This window comes from Scyliorhinus canicula, chromosome 14 (assembly GCF_902713615.1).
Source record: "Scyliorhinus canicula chromosome 14, sScyCan1.1, whole genome shotgun sequence".
NCBI lineage: Eukaryota > Metazoa > Chordata > Chondrichthyes > Carcharhiniformes > Scyliorhinidae > Scyliorhinus > Scyliorhinus canicula.
Window position 1 is genome coordinate 8,147,069 of NC_052159.1, and position 17,982 is coordinate 8,165,050.

Consider the following 17,982-nt stretch of genomic DNA (forward strand, 5'->3'; position numbering starts at 1 on the left):
TATTCCCTTCCCTTTATTTTACTTTATGTGCATGCTTTGATATTTAATTAAATATTCTAACTTTCTTTCCTGGTTTAGACTCAGCGTGTCTCAGTGAGGATCTATCAATCTGAGACAATAAACAGTTTCTTGCTTTGTTCACTTATGTTCCAGGTCCCCTCTGGAGGACAGTACACTGAAGTGGTTTTCTGAGACCCCGTGCAAAAATCAATAAGTGTACTGAGTGCATTAAGGCATAAAGACACATATGTGGAGGTTTGACCCTCCCTGTGTGTTAAATTAGTTTTTTTCTGTTGTCAGATGTCTCAATTTCATTGGGTCGAGCAGAATCTAATCTTAAAAACGTAGCCTAAAATTCATTTCTCCCTCATAGGCAGCACGGTAGCACAATGGGTAGCACTGTTGCTTCACAGCTTCAGGATCCCAGGTTTGATTTCATGCTTGGGCCACTGTCTGTGCAGAGCCTTCACCTTCTCCCTGTGTCTGTGTGGGTTTCCTCCTGGTGCTCCAGTTTCCTGCCACAAGTCCTGAAACACGTCCCATCAGGTGAATTAGACATTCTGAATTCTCCCTCTGTGTACTCGAACAGGTGCCAGAATGTGGCGACTAGGGACATTTCACAATAACTTAATTGCAGTGTTAATGTAAGCCTACTTGTGACAATAAAGATTATTATTATTATTATAATTATGTATGTACCGACTTACATGTGAATATGCAATTCACGTCAATGATTTGTTATGGTCCCGAGTTCCATATTCCATAGGCTGGAGAAGCTGGGATTATTCTCCTTGGGTCAGAGAAGGTTAAGGGGTAATTGAATAGAAGTGTTCAAAATTGTGATGCATTTTAATGGAGAGAATTGGGGAGGAACTGTTTCCGGTGGCAGGAGGTTCTGCAACCAGTGGACATCGATTGAAGATAATTAGTAAATAATTGAACCAGAATGGAAACGAGAATGTTTATACCATGAATTGCAATAACCTAGACTGCACCAGAATGATGAAAGAAGATGCAATCATAAATTTCTCAAGGGAGTTGCATATAAACTTGAAAATATATTTTTCCAACATTCGGGGGGAGAAATCTGTATGTGAATTGCATTGATGGAATAACACTTTTAAAGAGCTAGGTCAGGATCAATGGGTCGAATGGCCTTGCTCGATGTTGGATGACTCTAGGTTTCAATAATTTGACACCATCAATTGCTGGGGATAAAAATAAAACGGAATATGCTGGGAGTGCACAGCAGGTGTGTGAATAAGGGCGGGTTCCCAAGGTTGCATTTTTATCCTATTAACTATGAAGGTTGCACCTGCTTTCAGGCACTGACTGGATGTTTCCAGTCTGTTCTGTGTTAATCCAATTGTTTTTTTCTTTTAAAGTGAGAGCTGCGTTTTATTCTGAGATCCTAAGCTGTTGTGATGACTCGAGGGCACTCTGGGCAGCAAACAGTTAAAGGGCTTGTCTCTCTCTCTCTCTCTCTCTTTCTCTTCCTCTCGTCCCTTCCCCCTCTCTCCATCTCTGCAGCCACACAGCGTGTGCTGGCGGCGGGGAGGATAAAAGGTTTTCTTTGGCTCCAATTCCCCGTCGAACATCCTGAGATCGAGGATGTTGGAACCAGATTGGGTGGGGTCCTCGCGAGTGGACATGCCTCTTTCTACCTCTGCAGGCGGCGACTCCCAAACCGCCCTTTGAGCGATTTCCTCCAGGCAACAGAGCTGTCTTGTAGATGGAAAACATTTCACGGCAAAGAGATTGAGCAAAGTCAATAATATTTCTAACAATTGTAGGACGTTAAGGTGTTTTGGTGGGTTGGAGAGCGAGAGGGAGGGTTTCAGCACCTTGGATAGCGGGGCGGAGGCGAGAGGGTGATTTCAGCACCGTGGACAGCGAGCCGGAGGGGCGAGGCGGGGAGGGGGTGGGGTTCAGCACCTTGGACAGCGAAGCAGAGGAACGAGGTGGGTTTCAGAACCTTGGATAACAAGGCGGAGGAGCGAGGGGGAGTTTCAGCACCCTGGACAGAGATGGCTTGGCCGTGCATCAGCCGGGCGTGTTGCATCGCTCGCTTCTGGAACCAGCTGGACAAGGCTGACATTGCCGTGCCTCTGGTTTTCACTAAATATTCCGAGGTCACCGATGGGGCTACTTCACACCATCAATTCCGAGCCCCAGGCATCGACGTACAGCCTTCCGGGGGCGACCAGGATTCTGTTGCCAAGACGACCGAGGTACCATTTCTAAAATATGTTTTTTTTAAATTAAAAAAACAAGACGCACACATTTATATATTAAAATGCAATCTTCAATGGTTTCGCGTCGTTTACTAGGCGCTGCAGTTCATATTCCTGCCTAGATACTTGCAGGGCTAAAGTTAGCATCATATTTTACATGGGATTAATTCCTGACTCGGATTGTGTGTTCCAGCATTCTGTGTAACACTTAGCTACACAATATAGTGTCCCCGAGAATACCCTTCATCTGCTGGTTGTGCTCCTCCATCTCCACCGGCACATAGTCTACAAGCAGCAGATGTGGTTCCCTCTCTAACTGCTCTCCACCCCTCCCTCCTCCCTCCTTTGATGTCGCGTCCTTTCAAGTACTTTTCGCTGTTTACTCCACCCTGGCGTTCTTTTCATTGTGGATGTGCGACCCAGTGACCCCCTTCCCTTCCACTAAAATAGCTTTTTAATATTCATTCAATGCAAAACGGCGCAGCCGGTGGAGGATGGTTGTCAGACCGAAACTGAATTAAAAACTGGGCCAATGTAAACATGAATAATATATGCAGAGAGATGAATAGATAGACAGGTAGATAGATAGATAAATAGATAGATAGATAGGTAGATAGATAGATAGATCTAATTGATCGTAGAAATGTTGTCCATCTTGTTCAATTATATAGGCGTCAATAAATTAATCCGGTACAAATTAATTTCAAAATAAGTTAAAAGTGAAGCTTGACCAAAGACCTCTTTTAAAACAGTCACACACTTAATCAGCTCAACAAAATTTATGTGGGAATGTGGTATGATGGTGTCTGGCACAAACATGACCGATTCTATAGCCTGGGTTCCCTTCCAGAAATATTTTTTCAAGAAACCAGCGACTTTGCAGGGTGCTCACCCAATAAGAGATTTTAAAAAAAGCAGACGCACAAATACACACGTAGACAGCATCAAGCACACATCCTGTTACTGTTCCAGCAGTGCAGACTCTCACCCGCCCCCCACCCCCACCCCCCGCCGCTGCCCCACCCCCTCCACTCCCTCTTGACCTCTCACACCCATTAAACCAGATGGGCCGGGAATACTTCATTGTCTAAAGCCCACGGACCCCTAATTTTCTTTCAGATCAAGATCCCGCATCCCTTGTTTGACCAAGACCCTCTTAAACTGCGTCATACCACCTGATGTGCAGCGCCTCTATGCAGAGCCACGGTAGAGACTGTAAACCAAAGCTGTCAGCTGCACTGCAGTCAAGACAAGGATCTTTTCAGCTAGAATGAGATTCCCGTATCTGATTTATTATTGGCATGCATGCAATTCTAATGGGATAATCTGATCTTCTTTGTTATTCTCCCTCATTAGGGTTGGGTGATCATTTGTTGAAACAGCAAGTACTAAAATACAGCATTAAAAAAAAAACTTGCCTTCAGCATTCTGGTTTGGATTGCAGTGAGAGTTAGTGATCTCCTATCTCTATCCCTTTGCACCAGAAAAAACCCCCAAAACTCACACGTTTTAGATAATTTTAAAATAATCTTTATTATTGTCACAAGTGGGCTTATATTAACACTTCAATTAAGTTACTGTGAAAACCCCTAGTCGCCACACTCCGGCGCCTCTTCGGGTACACAGAGGGAGAATTCAGAATGTCCAATTCACCTAACAAGCATGTCATTCGGGATTGTGGGAGGAAACTGGAGCATCCGGAGGAAACCCATGCAGACACGGGGAGAACGTGCAGACTCCGCACAGACAGTGACCCAAACCGGAATCGAACCCGAGTCCCTGGTGCTGTGAAGTGACAGTGCTAACCATTGTGGTACCATGCGACCCATGCTACCTTTTTGCTCCAAATCAATAGTCGTTGGCAGTGGTTCAGCGGGCATCTCTCTCACCTCTGAGTCAGCAGGGCTGAGTCCCATCGCAACAACTTAAACACAAAAATCTAAGCAGACACTCTCAGTGGAGTATGCAGGGAGGGCTGCATTATTGGTGGTGGTGGCTTTCAGATGAGATATTAAACTGAGACTTTGCCTCCCCTCTCAGTTGGGCATGAACAATCTGGTGACACTACTTTTAAGAAGAGCAGGAGAGTTCTCCCAATGTCTACGCTCAACCAACATCAGGTGATCTGATCATTATCATAGTGCTGTTTGTAAAAGGTTGCAGTGCACAAATCATCTGCAAACTTGCCAAGGCTCCTTCGACAATCTTCCAAACCTGTGACCTCTACCACCTAGAAGGACAAGGGCAGCAGACACATGGGAATACCACCACCTGGAGGTTCCTCCCCAAGCCACACTTTACCCCGACTTGGAAATATATCGGCCATTCCTTCGCTGTCACTGGATTGAAATCCTGGAACTCCCTCCGAAACAGCACAGTGGGAGTGGGTGTACCTACACCTCAGGGACTGCAGCAGTTCAACAAGGCAGCTCACCACTACCTTCTCAAAGCCAATTAAGGATGGGTAATAAATGCTGGCCCAGCCAGAGACACACACATTAATGTATATTTTTTAATTCCTACATTGCAATATTTCAGAAGCACTTGATTGGCTGTAAAGTGATGTGCAATGTCCTGAAATTGTGAAAGGCACCAAGTTTTTTTCCTCGAAAACTTAGGTTGTGTTTTGAAGAGAGAGTGAGCCAGCCAACACCCAACTTGGCTATTGGTGCATTATAGATCCATTAGGGTTGGGGGGACAATTTCTGGTGGTGAATACGAGGAGAATTTTAAGAAAAGAAATACAATACTGAACAGGAAATTAAAAGATTTGCATTCAAAAAGCACCTTTCATAACCAGAGCATGTCCCAATGAAAATGAAATGAAAAATCTCTTATTGTCACAAGTAGGCTTCAAATCAAATTACTGTGAAAAGCCCCTAGTCGCCACATTCCGGCACCTGTTCGGGGAGGCTTTTACGGGAATGAAATGAAATGAAAATCGCTTATTGTCACCAGTAGGCTTCAATGAAGTTACTGTGAGAAGCCCCTAGTCGCCACATTTTGGCGTCTGTCCGGGGAGGCTGGTACGGGAATCAAACCGTGCTGCTGGCCTGCTTGGTCTGCTTTCAAAGCCAGCGATTTAGCCCTGTGCTAAACAGCCCCAGTGACTTGGAGCCAATGAAACAGATCTGAAATGTTATTGTTGTAAGGTAAAATGCAGCAGCCAATTTGTGCACAGCAAGCTCCCACAGATTGTGTTTTTAGCGTTGTTGATTGAAGGATAAATATTAACGAGGGCATCAGGGAGAACTCCCCTGCACTGCTTTGATATAATGCCATATGATCCTTTAGATGCCCTTGAGAGGGCAAGTGGGGCCTTGGTTTAATGTCTCACCCAAAAGTTAGCACCTCGTACTCTACTTCAGTATCAGCCTAGATTTCTGTGCTCAGGTTCTGGAAAAGGACTTCAATCCACAACCTTTTGACTCAGAAAGGCGGATGCGACTGACCTGTGGCTGGCACACCTACTGGGGGTGCAATTATTGAATTGTTTTTCAAAAATATTCATGATACACTGACATGAATGTAAGGAATTCCGTGCTTCCTGGAATGTTACTCTGGCATCAGATTCAATCATTCCATTATGACAGAGGGGGAGTGAGCAGCAATTTCCATCTGGCCTCAGGACCAATCCAGAACCGCCAGTCCATTCTGAAACAATGCTGAAGCTTCCTGAGCTCTGATGTCTCCAACACCCATCCAAAGCACAGGTCCTGCTGACAGAAACACCCCGCTGTACCCTCCGCACTGACACTCCTCTGTTCATCCGAGCTTATGGCGTGAAATGTCAACGTTCTGTTTCTTTGCTGCTCTTTAGGCAAGCAAACCAGATGTTTCCAGATACCAGGAAGCTAAGTCACGAGAAAAGGTGAGGATCAAACTCATTCATGCAGATAAAAAGACTTTATGGGAAACTAATTAAAGTTCTTAGAACGATGAAGAAAGGAGCTTGCATTTGTAAAGCACCTTTCAGAATTTCAGGATGTCTTGACATGATTTCCCACCAGTAAAGCACTCTTTCAAGTGTAGTCACTGTGGCAATATAAGGGGCACAACAGCCAAATTGCACACAATAATGCAGCAATGAAGCAATGGCCAGGCCATCTGTTTTTGTGTTGTTGGTTGAAGAGTAATCATTGGTCAGAACACCGGAGAGAACTTGCCCCTCTCCTCTTCAAAATAGTGCCACGGGATCTTTTTCATTTACCCGAGAAGGCAGACAGCACTTTGGTTCAATTTCTCATCCAAAATACGTCACTTCCAATAATGCAGCACTCCCACGGTACCAGAACATAGAACAGAACATAGAACAGTACAGCACAGTACAGGCCCTTCAGCCCACCATGTTGTGCTGACCTAATCTAAGATCAACCTCCCAGGTACGGCCCTGGGAACGTCAGTGGAGGCTTTGTGCTGGAGTCTCTGGGGTGGGGCTCACATCCACAATCATCTGACAGACAAACAAGAGCACTTCCCACTGAGAAACACACAAAGCTGATACTGTAAAGAGGATCGCCAAAGTTGCTAGTGTGCCAATGGTGTGATAGAGAATTTCCGTTGCTGAATCATGGAAACAAAATCATTAAATTCATTCTGTGTCCAGTCATTCTTGTTATGTATTCATAAATTCTCCGCTCCCGCGATAAATCGGGAAGGCCGTCGTGAACTCGGCCGAGTTTCTCGACGACCTCGGAGGCCACTCCTCTCACCTTATTCACCCCCACCCGGGGGGCTAGGCTTGCGTCAAGGCGGCAAGCCGAGAATGACGCGACGGCGGCGCCTAAGTGACGTCAGCCGCGCATGCGCAGGTTGGGCGGCTCCAACCCGCGCATGTACGGCTGACGTCACGACGGCTCACGGCTTAAACCCGCACATGCGCGGTTGCCGTCTTCCCCTCCACTGCCCCGCAAGACGTGGCGGCTTGATCTTGCGGGACGGCGGACGGGAAAGACTGCGTCGCTTTGAGATGCCGGCCCGATGATCGGTGGGCACCGATCGTGGGCCAGTCGCCTCCCAAGCACGGCCGTGGTGCTCACTCCCCTCTCCGCCCCCCACAAGCCTCAAACCAGCATTTGGCGCCCATGTTCACGACGGCAGCAACCAGGTGTGGTTGCCGCCGTCGTGAACCGGTCGGGAACAGCAGGCCGCTCGGCCCATCCGGGCAGGAGAATCGCCGGTCGCCATGAAAAATGGCGAGCGGCGATTCTTCCGAGCAGGTGGTAGGAGAATCACGGGGGGCGCCGGGGGGCGTGTCGTGAGTCGCCCAGCCCTCCCGCGATTCTCCCACCCGACGTGGGGAACGGAGAATTCCGCCCATAGTGTTTTTAGCAGCCTTGTGGTTGAACTTTAAGAGAATGCTGGCATGATGTTATCGGAGGCCGACTGCACAGGCAGATGGACAGTCTAACATCGCAGCCTGCAGCATTAACATCTTCTCAATAAAGCTCCATGTTCTCGTTGGAGCTCTAAGGCACTGCAGACTGAATCCTGAATCCAGCACATCAAAACCGCCGATGAGATAGGCGAGCAGAGTTTGTCGGCACCCGAAGATAGAATAAATAATTGAAATCGTCACCACGTGAAAGCCGGCCTTCTGGGGAGCCAAACAATGGCTGCAGCCATCGGGGGAACAGATCAATCCGAAGGAAACAACCTTGGAGAGAAGCCCGTCATGTACACTGCCAGAAACAAACTCGGTAGCCGTGTGTAGCAAGTACCCTGCAACAACAAACAGGCTGAGCTCAGGTTGTGCCTTGTTTTGGGAAGGAAGGAAGCAAGATAGGGTGAAAATCTTGTGGCACATTGTGCACAAGCAAGTCATTCCATGGAGAAAAATGGTGGGAGTGTTTTGCACCGTGGGACCATTTGATGAGAATACAGAGATACAGAGCAATGGAGCTTGTAGAAAGAACAATTCAACAATTTTGTTCAAGTGAACAAGATAGCAGCAGATATAAAAGCCTCAACATTCCTGAGAATAATGAGATGACACTCTTAATCTCCTTAGGAGTCTGGTACAGCCGGATGGCCAGGCACAAAAGCATATGAAGAAGTAGTGGAAATTTTGCAGGGCCAATATTTACCAAAACCTTTCATCATCCCAGAAAGCTTTAGGTTTCTTGAGCAGAACCACAAAGTAGGTGAATCAATTTTGCAGTTAATAGCTACCCTGAAATGTCTGGCCGAATACTGTGAATTTGGGGATGTGTTAAATGATAATATCAGAGATAGATTAGTCTGTGGTTTAAGGAGCGAAACTATTCAAGAGCGGTTATTAATCGAAAGCAATGTGACCTTAAAGAAAGCTTTGGAAGTCGCTGTGGAATGGAATTAGCAGCCAAAGCTGGTTTGGCTGGTTTACCACACTGGGCTAAATAGCTGCCTTTTAAAGCAGACCAAGGCAGGCCAGCAGCACAGTTCAATTCCCGTACCAGCCTCCCTGAACAGGCACCAGAATGTGGCGACTAGGGGCTTTTCACAGTAACTTCATTGAAGCCTACTTGTGACAATAAGTGATTTTCATTTCATTTCATTTCAAAGAAGCTCAATGGTTGAGTTCAAGCACAAGAATCGGGGATCTGCTCAAGAATCTTGGCGTCATCAGCAAATTTACTGACCCACCCTTCAGCCCCCTCCTCCAAGTCATTGATAAAAATCAAAAATAGCAGAGGACCCAGCACTGATCTTTGTGGTACACCAATGGTAACTGGTCTCCAGTCTGAAAATTTTCCATCCACCACCACCCTCTGTCTTCTAAGTGATAGCCAGTTACTTATCCAATTGGCCAAATTTCTCTCTATCCCACACCTCCTTACTTTCTTCATGAGGCGACCATGGGGAAGCTTATCAAACGCCTTACTAAAATCCATGTATACGACATCAACTGCTCTACCTTCATCCACACACTTAGTTACCTCCTCAAAGAATTCAATCAAATTTGTGAGGCAAGACTTACCCTTCTCGAATCCATGTTGACTATCCCAGATTAAGCTGCATCTTTCCAAATGGTCATAGATCCTATCCTTCAGGACCTTTTCCATTAACTTACCGACCACCGAAGTAAGACTAACTGGCCTATAATTACCAGGGTCATTCCTATTCCCTTTCTTGAACAGAGGAACAATATTCGCTACTCTCCAGTCCTCTGGCACTATCCCCGTGGACAGTGAGGACCCAAAGATCAAAGCCAAAGGCTCTGCAATCTCATCCCTTGTCTCCCAAAGAATCCTTGGATACATCCCATCTTGGCCAGGGAACTTGTCAACCCTCAGGTTTTTCAAAATTGCTAATACATCCTTCCTCAGAACATCTACCTCCTCCAGCCTACTCGCCTGCATCACACTCTCATCCTCAAAAACATGGCCCCTCTCCTTGGTGAACACTGAAGAAAAGTATTCATTCAACGCCTCTCCTATTTCTTCTGGCTCCATGCACAAGTTCCCACTACTGTCCTTGACCAGCCCTACCCTCACCTTGGTCATTCTTTTATTTCTCACATAAGAGTAAAAAGCCTTGGGATTTTCCTGAATCCGAACCACCAAGGACTTCTCATGCCCCCACCTAGCTCTCCTAAGCCCTTTTTTTTAGCTCATTCCTTGCTACCTTGTAACCCTCAAGCGACCCAACTGAACCTTGTTTTCTCATCCTTACATACTCTTCCTTTTTCCTCTTGACAAGACATTCACCCTCTTTTGTGAACCATGGTTCCCTCACACGGCCATTTCCTCCCTGCCTGACAGGGACATACCTATCAAGGACATGCAGTATTTGTTCCTTGAACAAGTTCCACTTTTTATTTGTTCCTTTCCCTGACAGTTTCTGTTCCCATCTTATGCTCCCTAATTCTTGCCTAATCACATCATAATTACCCCTCCCCCAATTATAGACCTTGCCCTGCCGTGGCCCTATCCCTCTCCATTGCTATAGTGAAAGACACTGAATTGTGGTCACTATCTCCAAAGTGCTCTCTCACAAACAAATCTAACACTTGGCCCGGTTCATTACCCAGTATCAAATCCAATGTGGCCCCCCCTCTTGTCAGCCTATCCACATATTGTGTCAGGAAACCCTCCTGCACACACTGTACAAAAACTGCTCCATCCAAACTGTTCGACCTAGAGTGGTTCTAATCAATATTTGAAAAGTTAAAGTCACCCATGACAACTACCCTGAGACCTAAACCCAAACACAGACTCGCACTTGCCATGGGGCACTTAGCAGCAGTTTGTTGATGCAAAGACATCATGTCCAGAAATTGTGGCAGAAAGGGCCATGTTGCATCTGCTTGTTGGAAAAAGGAACAAACTTCAGGAAAAAAGTTGCAGGAAGCAAGAGCCAAATAAGACAAATGGCAAGCTGAATCAAGAAAAAAGTGGCTACTTGGTACAAAAAGACTGTGAGAAGGAACTCGATTCAGAATCCAAAGAATGAACCATCAATAAATGTGCTTGTTGGTACAACAATCCAGTATTGGGTCTCTCCATTACTGGACGGTCAGCCGGTGAAGATGGAGGTGGACACTGGGGCAGCTGTCTCACTGGTGCCAGCCACTATTAATCAAGAGAAGCTCTGACACATTGCTCTGGTATCCTCAAAGATAGTGTTTAAAACCTATTCTGGAGTAGTGGTTGAGGGGCTGTATTGATGTAAAGCTGCAATTAAATGGATAAACGGCAGATTGTCAAAGGAAATTATCAGGCATTAATGGGAAGAACTTGGCTGGAAAAGATCAGGTGAAATTTGTCCAAGGTAAATCTCATGACAGATCCCAAATCAGGCCGACCCAAAATCTTGAACAAATGTACCATTCTCTTTTACGGTGATCTGGGAAGCATGAAGGATATCCTAGTACAACTGAAGATCAAAGAGGAAAGTCAAGCGAGATGCTTAAAGGCTAGGTCATTGCCATATGCAATCAGACCTAAAGTAGAGGCAGAATTAGGACGGCTGGTCAGAATGGGAGTCCTTGAACCCATTAACATGGGTGATTGGGCTACGCCGATTATACCGATGATTATAAAAAATGGATCTGTATGCATTCGTGGTGATTTTAACATCACTATTAATCCTGTACTGTGGGAAGAGCAGTATCCTCTACCTCTGATTGATGGCCTAATCGCTGGGTTGGCTGAAGGACAATACTTCAGTGAAATCAACCTCAGTCAAATGTATCTTTACATGAACATGGATCAGGATTCATAACAGTTCTTGACGATTGTGACACACAAAGGGATATTTCGATACAAAAGATTACTATTGGGCATCACTTCAGCACCACGTTGTTGCAACGAGTTTTGGACAAAATCTTAAGACGTTTAGACAGAGTACGTGTTACCTGGATGACGTTGTGGTTGCTGGGAAGAATGGAGAAGAACATCTCTACAATCTAGATGTCACGCCCCAGAGATTAGAAGATTATGGACTAAGAGTCCAAAAAGACAAGTGTGAATTTTCCAACCTTCAATTGAATATCTGGGTCATGTTTTCGTCACCAAGGGACTGCACTGCGTAAGTTGTCTTCAAAGTCAAAGCCATTAATCAGTGAAGCACCCGCACCTCAATATATCAATCGACCTTGATCTTTCTTAGCCTCACTCAATTACTAAATTATGCCCCGAATCTAACACCCTATCACAATCTACTCTGTCAAAATAGAAAGTGGAGTGGGGGGATCGATGTGCGAGGGCATCCGTACAAACTAAAGATAATAATAATAATCGCTTATTGTCATGAGTAGGCTTCAATGAAGTTACCGTGAAAAGCCCCTAGTCACCACATTCTGCCACCTATTCAGGGAGGCCGGTACGGGAATTGAACCCGCACTGCTGGCATTGTTCTGTTTTACAAGCCAGCTGTTTAGCCCACAGTACTAAACCAGCCCCTATGTGCGACTCATATCAGAAGTCTTGACACATTTTGCACCAAATTTACCCCTGCAACAGGCATGTGACACATCACCTTATCGGGTTGGGGTGGTGGTTTCCCACATAATGCCCACAGGTGAAGAGAAGCCGATAGCCTTCGCATTGAGGACATTGAGTAAAACTGAAAACTTTGGGCTGCACGGTAGCACAAGTGGATAGCACTGTGGCTTCACAGTTTCAGGGTCCCAGGTTCGGTTCCCGGCTTGGGTCACTGTCTGTGCGGAGTCTGCATGTTCTCCCCGTGTCTGCGTGGGTTTCCTCCGGGTGCTCTGGTTTCCTCCCACAGTCCAAAGACGTGCAGGTTAGGTGGATTGGCAATGATAAATTGCCCTTAGTGACCAAAAGGGTTAGGAGGGGTTATTGGGTTACGGGGATAGGGTGGAAGTGAGGGTTTAAGTGGGTCGGTGCAGACCCGATGGGTCGAATGGCCTCCTTCTGCACTGTATGTTCTATGTTCTGAAAGCAATTCTGTGCAGATGGAGGAAGAAGCCTGAGGAATCATTTGTGGACTAAAACAGTTTTACCAATCATTCCCTGGGAGGAAATTTGATTTTTGGACGTCAAACCGGATCCCATCGCTCTTGTCAACACATGCATACACAATCACGTATCGTCAGTCAAACCTTCATGGGAACGCAAATGGACTCTCCTGACTGCCCTTACCAAATGTTAATCCATAAGCAGGTTGTGTGGAAGCACTTTCTGCTTTGAGCAAGTAGATGACACACCTGTAACCACAGGACAGGTGAAGAAGCATACCAGAAGTGATCCAGTACTGTTAGCGGTTATGGACATGGGGCTGGATTCTCCGAATTTGCGGCTGCGTGCCGATGCTGATGTGTGAACAGTGGCTTTTTACGATGCCAAAATCAGTGCCGAACCCTTACCGATTAAGGGACCGGTGAAGAAGGTTTCATTATTGGCTACTTCATGGCCAAACTATGGGGCATACAATAAATTTTTTTTCTTTTAAATGTATTTTGTTACAAACATGTATCAAAACAGGCTACAGCAAATAAACACCACTGGAAACACACTTCCCAACAATCAACTATACAGTCTGTACAGAATTTTCCCCATTTCACCCCCCCCCCCCCCGCGATGAATAGCCCCTCAAACATAGTCACAAACATCCCCCACCTTTCCTCAAAAACCCTTGCAGAGTCCCTTAACTTATACTTTATCTTCTCCAATCACAGGAAGCTGTAGAGGTCACCCAATCAAGCCGCTACCCCCAGTGGCGATGCCGACCGCCACTCCAGCAAAATTCGCCACCGTGCAATTAGAGAATCGGAGAATTCGGCAGCCGATAGGGGCAGGATTCTCGCCGCCCCGGGCGATTCTCCGGCCCGAGGGGGGGGGGTGTGTGTGTGTGTCGGAGAATCCCGCCCATAGACTCAACTCCACTTTCCTGCCTGTCCCCCATTCGACTCGCTGTCTGTCAAATACAGCAGGTGGATGGAATTGAAGGAAGTACAAGTTCTGGGAGAGAATGGGGTTTGATTAGCTGAACAAATTTTCCTCATTTAGGGATTTCCTATATAATACTGAATTTGTGATTCAGATAATTCCGTATCACCAAATACAGGCTCTAGGGAGTGATGTATGGATTCCTACTGATGCATATATCATCAGGCTAAAAGATGCTAAAAGTTTCATATGATATCCTACTGGCATCATATTGAAAACACCCAAACTAAAGGGTAAAGTCGCCAATAGTTCCAGATGACCAGAGGCTGCTTTCCCCTTTGAGGGGGAGAGCTGACTGGTGGTGATTTAACCCAAGGGTCACCACACCACAGGCAAGGGGCAAGGTTGAGAAGGTTCATGAATAACCTCAGCCGGTACCGGACTTGAACCTTGTTCTGCATCACGAACCAGCCGTCCAGCCATCTGAGCTTCTACCAGAGTGTAGTTCACCATTGAGTGCATATCAATATTGCTAGTCATGAGGGTACGCAAAATCTTTAGCTGTCATAAGTTATACCTCAGTTGTAGTATTGCGTTGGATTTTACAGCCGCTAATCGCATTACCCTCCCATGCCTCTCCAGAATATGATGTGGTGATATCGGGTTGGCGATCCACAATCATCTCGCCAATCTCCAAAAATATGGACAGCGAGTGGCTGTCAAAGCCGAAAGCCTGTTGCAGTTAACAAGTTCTTGAGCTTGTTAAGGTACAATTGACTGCAGTTATTTGCTTCCCATTACATTTTGTTTGCTAGTCTCACAAGACAAATGTTGGTCGTCAGTTACGCCAGGTATGAGGAGGCAGATAGACAGTCCTGCAAATGTGACCATGACTGTAAGTAGCAGCAGAATCTGCTGCTGAAGGTCACAGAGTATGGCTACGAGTGAACTTGATTTGTTCAGTTTGTCCGGGCTGAAATAACATAGCAGCGAGTAAGATCGGCACGGTGTCACAGTAGTTAGCACTGCTGCCTCACAGCGCCAGGGATCCGGGTTCAATTCCAACCTTGGGTGACTGTCTGTGTGGTGTTTGCTCTTCCAGAGGATCGGTACAGACGTCAATGGGCTGAATGGCCTCCTGAAGAGCAGCACGGTGGCTCAGTGATTAGCGCTGCTGCCTCACAGCTCCAGGGACCCAGGTTCAATTTCAGCCTTTGGTGACTGTGTGGAGCTTGTACTTTCTCCGCCTGTCTGCATAGGTTCCCTCCGGGTGCTCCAGTTTCCTCCTACAGTCCAAAGATGTGCATGTTAGATGGATTGGGCAGGCTAAATTGCCCCTTAGTGTCTAAAAGATTAGGTTGGGTTACTGGGTTTGCAGGATAGGGTGGAGGTGGGTTTAAGTAGGGTGCTCTTTCCAAGGATTAGTGCGGACTTGATGGGCTGAATGGCCTCCTTCCGCACTGTAAATTCGATGATTCTGCACTCGAGGAATTCTATGCTATGAAAAGGTCAGTGGGGCCTTTAATCTGGTCAGAATCCAACTCCTCTCCTCCCCTGCTGCCCTAAATGCCTGATTAGGAGCAGAACAACCCTTCACAATGCTAGAGAGGCAGTGGGGCAGTGGGAGTATCTCAGGGCTAGCAATCCAAAAACCCAGGATAATGCTGTGGGGAGTTCAAATCCTATCGGCTGATGCCCGGGCATGGTGGGAGGATGGGATCGTTGTTACTGTTATGGGGTTTGAGATATTTGTTGTTGGTTATTGATTGTTGTTGGGTGTAAATTCAGGAGAAAAATTGTGAAAAAGGAGGAGAAAAAAAAAAATATTTTTTAAAAATCTAATGATGACTATGAAACCATTGTCCACTGTTGTAAAAACAAATCTGATTCACTAATGCCCTTTAGAGACAGGTGACTACATCTATCTCCTACATGTTGACATACTATCAAGAGTAGACGCAAATATGAGGCTGGATTTCACTGGGAGGGTGTGGGAAGCATAATGGGAACTGTGTCATCCCTTCGCCTTGAATCAAGGTTTGGCCGGCCAGTTTTAAAAATTCAGTGTGGGCGTCACTGGCCAGCGTTTGAACGAATGAATGAATATCGCTTATTGTCACAAATAGGCTTCAAATGAAGGTACTGTGAAAAGCCCCTCGTCGCCACATTCCGGCCCCTGTTCGGGGAGGCTGGTACGGGAATTGAACCCGCGCTGTTGCCTTGTTCTGCATTACAAGCCAGCTATTTAGTCCACTGTGCTAAACCAGCCCGAGCCCATTTGTTGCCCATCCCTAAACATGCTTGAGCTGAGTGGCCATTTGCGAGAGCAGTTAAAAGTCAGTCCAACCTCGGTGGTGGGAAATTACTGGAAATAATTCTGAGGGACAGAGTATACCTGCACTTGGATGTACACAGATTAATCAGGGATAGTCAGCGTGGATTTGTGAAGAGAAGGTTATATTTTACAAGTTTAATCAATTTTTTTGAGGCGGTAACCAGGAGTGTTGATAATTTGATGTCGTCTATATGGACTTTAGCAAGGCTTTTAATAAGATCCCTCATACAGACTGGCAAAGAAAGTAAGGGCCTATGGAATTGAAGGCAAAGTATCACTTTGGAACCAAAATTGGTGAAGGGACAGGAAATAGAGTGTGATGGCAGAAGGATGTTTCTGTCACTGGAAGTCTGTTACCAGTGAGGGTCCACAGGGCTCGACGCTGGAGGCCTTGCTATTTGTGGTGTACATTAATGATTTGAAAATAATGTAGGGGGTATGATCAAGAAGTTAGAGTCATAGTTTGTACAGCATGGAAAGAGACCCTTTGGATTGGTTTGGATTTGATTGGTTTATTGTCGCGTGTACCGAGGTACAATGAAAAGTATTTTTCTGCAAGCAGCTCAACAGATCCTTAAGTACAAGAAAAGAAAAGAAAACAGAAAGAAAATACATAATAGGGCAACACAAGGTACACAATGTAACTACATAAACACCGGCATCAGGTGAAGCATACAGGAGTGTAGTGTTAATCAGGTCAATCCATAAGAGGGTCGTTTAGGATTCTGGTAATAGCGGGGAAGAAGCTGTTATTGAGTCTGTTCGTGTGCTTTCTCAGACTATTGTATCTCCTGCCCGATGGAAGAAGTTGGAAGAGTGAGTCAGCCGGGTGGGAGGGGTCTTTGATTATGCTGCCCATTTTCCCCAGGCAGCAGGAGGTGTAGAAGGAGTGAATGGATGGGAGGCAGGTTCGTGTGATGGACTGGGGTGTGTTCACAACTCTCTGAAGTTTCTTGCCCATCATGTCTGTGTCAGCCATCAAACTTCGATCTACTCTAATCCCATTTTACAGAATTTGGCCCGTAGCCTTATATGCTGTGGCATTTCAAGTGCTCATCTAAATGTGAGGTTTCCCGCCTCTAAGGGGGAAGCACGGTAGCACAGTGGTTAGCACAGTTGGATCACAGCTCCAGGGTCCCAGGTTCGATTCCCGGCTTGGGTCACTGTCTGTGCGGAGTCTGCACGTTCTCCCCGTGTCTGCGTGGGTTTCCTCTGGGTGCTCCGGTTTCCTCCCACAGTCCAAAGATGTGCAGGTTGGGTGGATTGGCCATGCTAAATTGACCTTAGTGTCCAAAAAGGTTAGGTGGGGTTACGGGGACAGGGTGGAAGTGTGGGCTTAAGTGGGGTGTTCTTTCCAAGGGACGGTGCAAACTCAGTGGGCTGAATGGCCTCCTTCTGCACTGTAAATTCTATGATTCTATGATTCTAGAAATTCTATGATTCTATGATTCCAGAAACATCTGCCTGAAAAGCAGATGTTTCAGATTCCCACCACCCTCTGGGTGAAAAAGATCTTTCTCACATCCTCTCTAAATCTCCCGCCTCTGACCTTAAATCTGTGCCCTAGGATCACTAAGGGGAAAGATTCTTCTTAACCACCATATTTATGCCCCTCACAATTTTGTCCACCTCAATCAGGACCCCCTCAGCCTTCTCTGCTCTAAGGAAAACAATCCCAGCCTAACTTGTCTCTCTTCATAGCTGATACACTCCAGCCCAGGCAACCCATCCCGGTGAATCTCCTTTGCATCCTCTCTCGTGCAATCACATCCTTCTTATACAAAGAACAAAGAGCAATACAGCACAGGAACAGGCCATTCGGCCCTCCAAGCCTGCGCCGACCATGGTACCTGCCTAAACTAACACCGTATGTACTTACAGATTCGATAACCTTCCATTCCCACCCTATTCATATATTTGTCTAGGTGCCCCTTAAATGCCGCTATCATACCTGCTCCCTCCACCTCCCCAGGCAGCGCGTTCCATATATTTACCACCCTCTGTGTAAAAAACTTGCCTCGCACATCTGTTCTAAACTTTTCCCCATGTACTTTAAACCTATGTCCCCTAGTACTTG

The 17,982-nt window shown here is 46.2% G+C and overlaps 1 protein-coding gene across 1 annotated transcript in view; it reads left to right on the plus strand.

Moving 5' to 3' along the window:
- The first annotated feature begins 1,502 nt into the window (after window positions 1-1,502).
- Window positions 1,503-17,982, plus strand: part of map6a (microtubule-associated protein 6a) — a 64,994-nt gene continuing 48,514 nt past the window's right edge. The window contains exon 1 of the mRNA XM_038818786.1: window positions 1,503-2,231. Coding sequence (XP_038674714.1) covers window positions 2,028-2,231 — 204 coding nt within the window. The 5' untranslated portion in view covers window positions 1,503-2,027. The remainder of the gene's footprint in view (window positions 2,232-17,982) is intronic.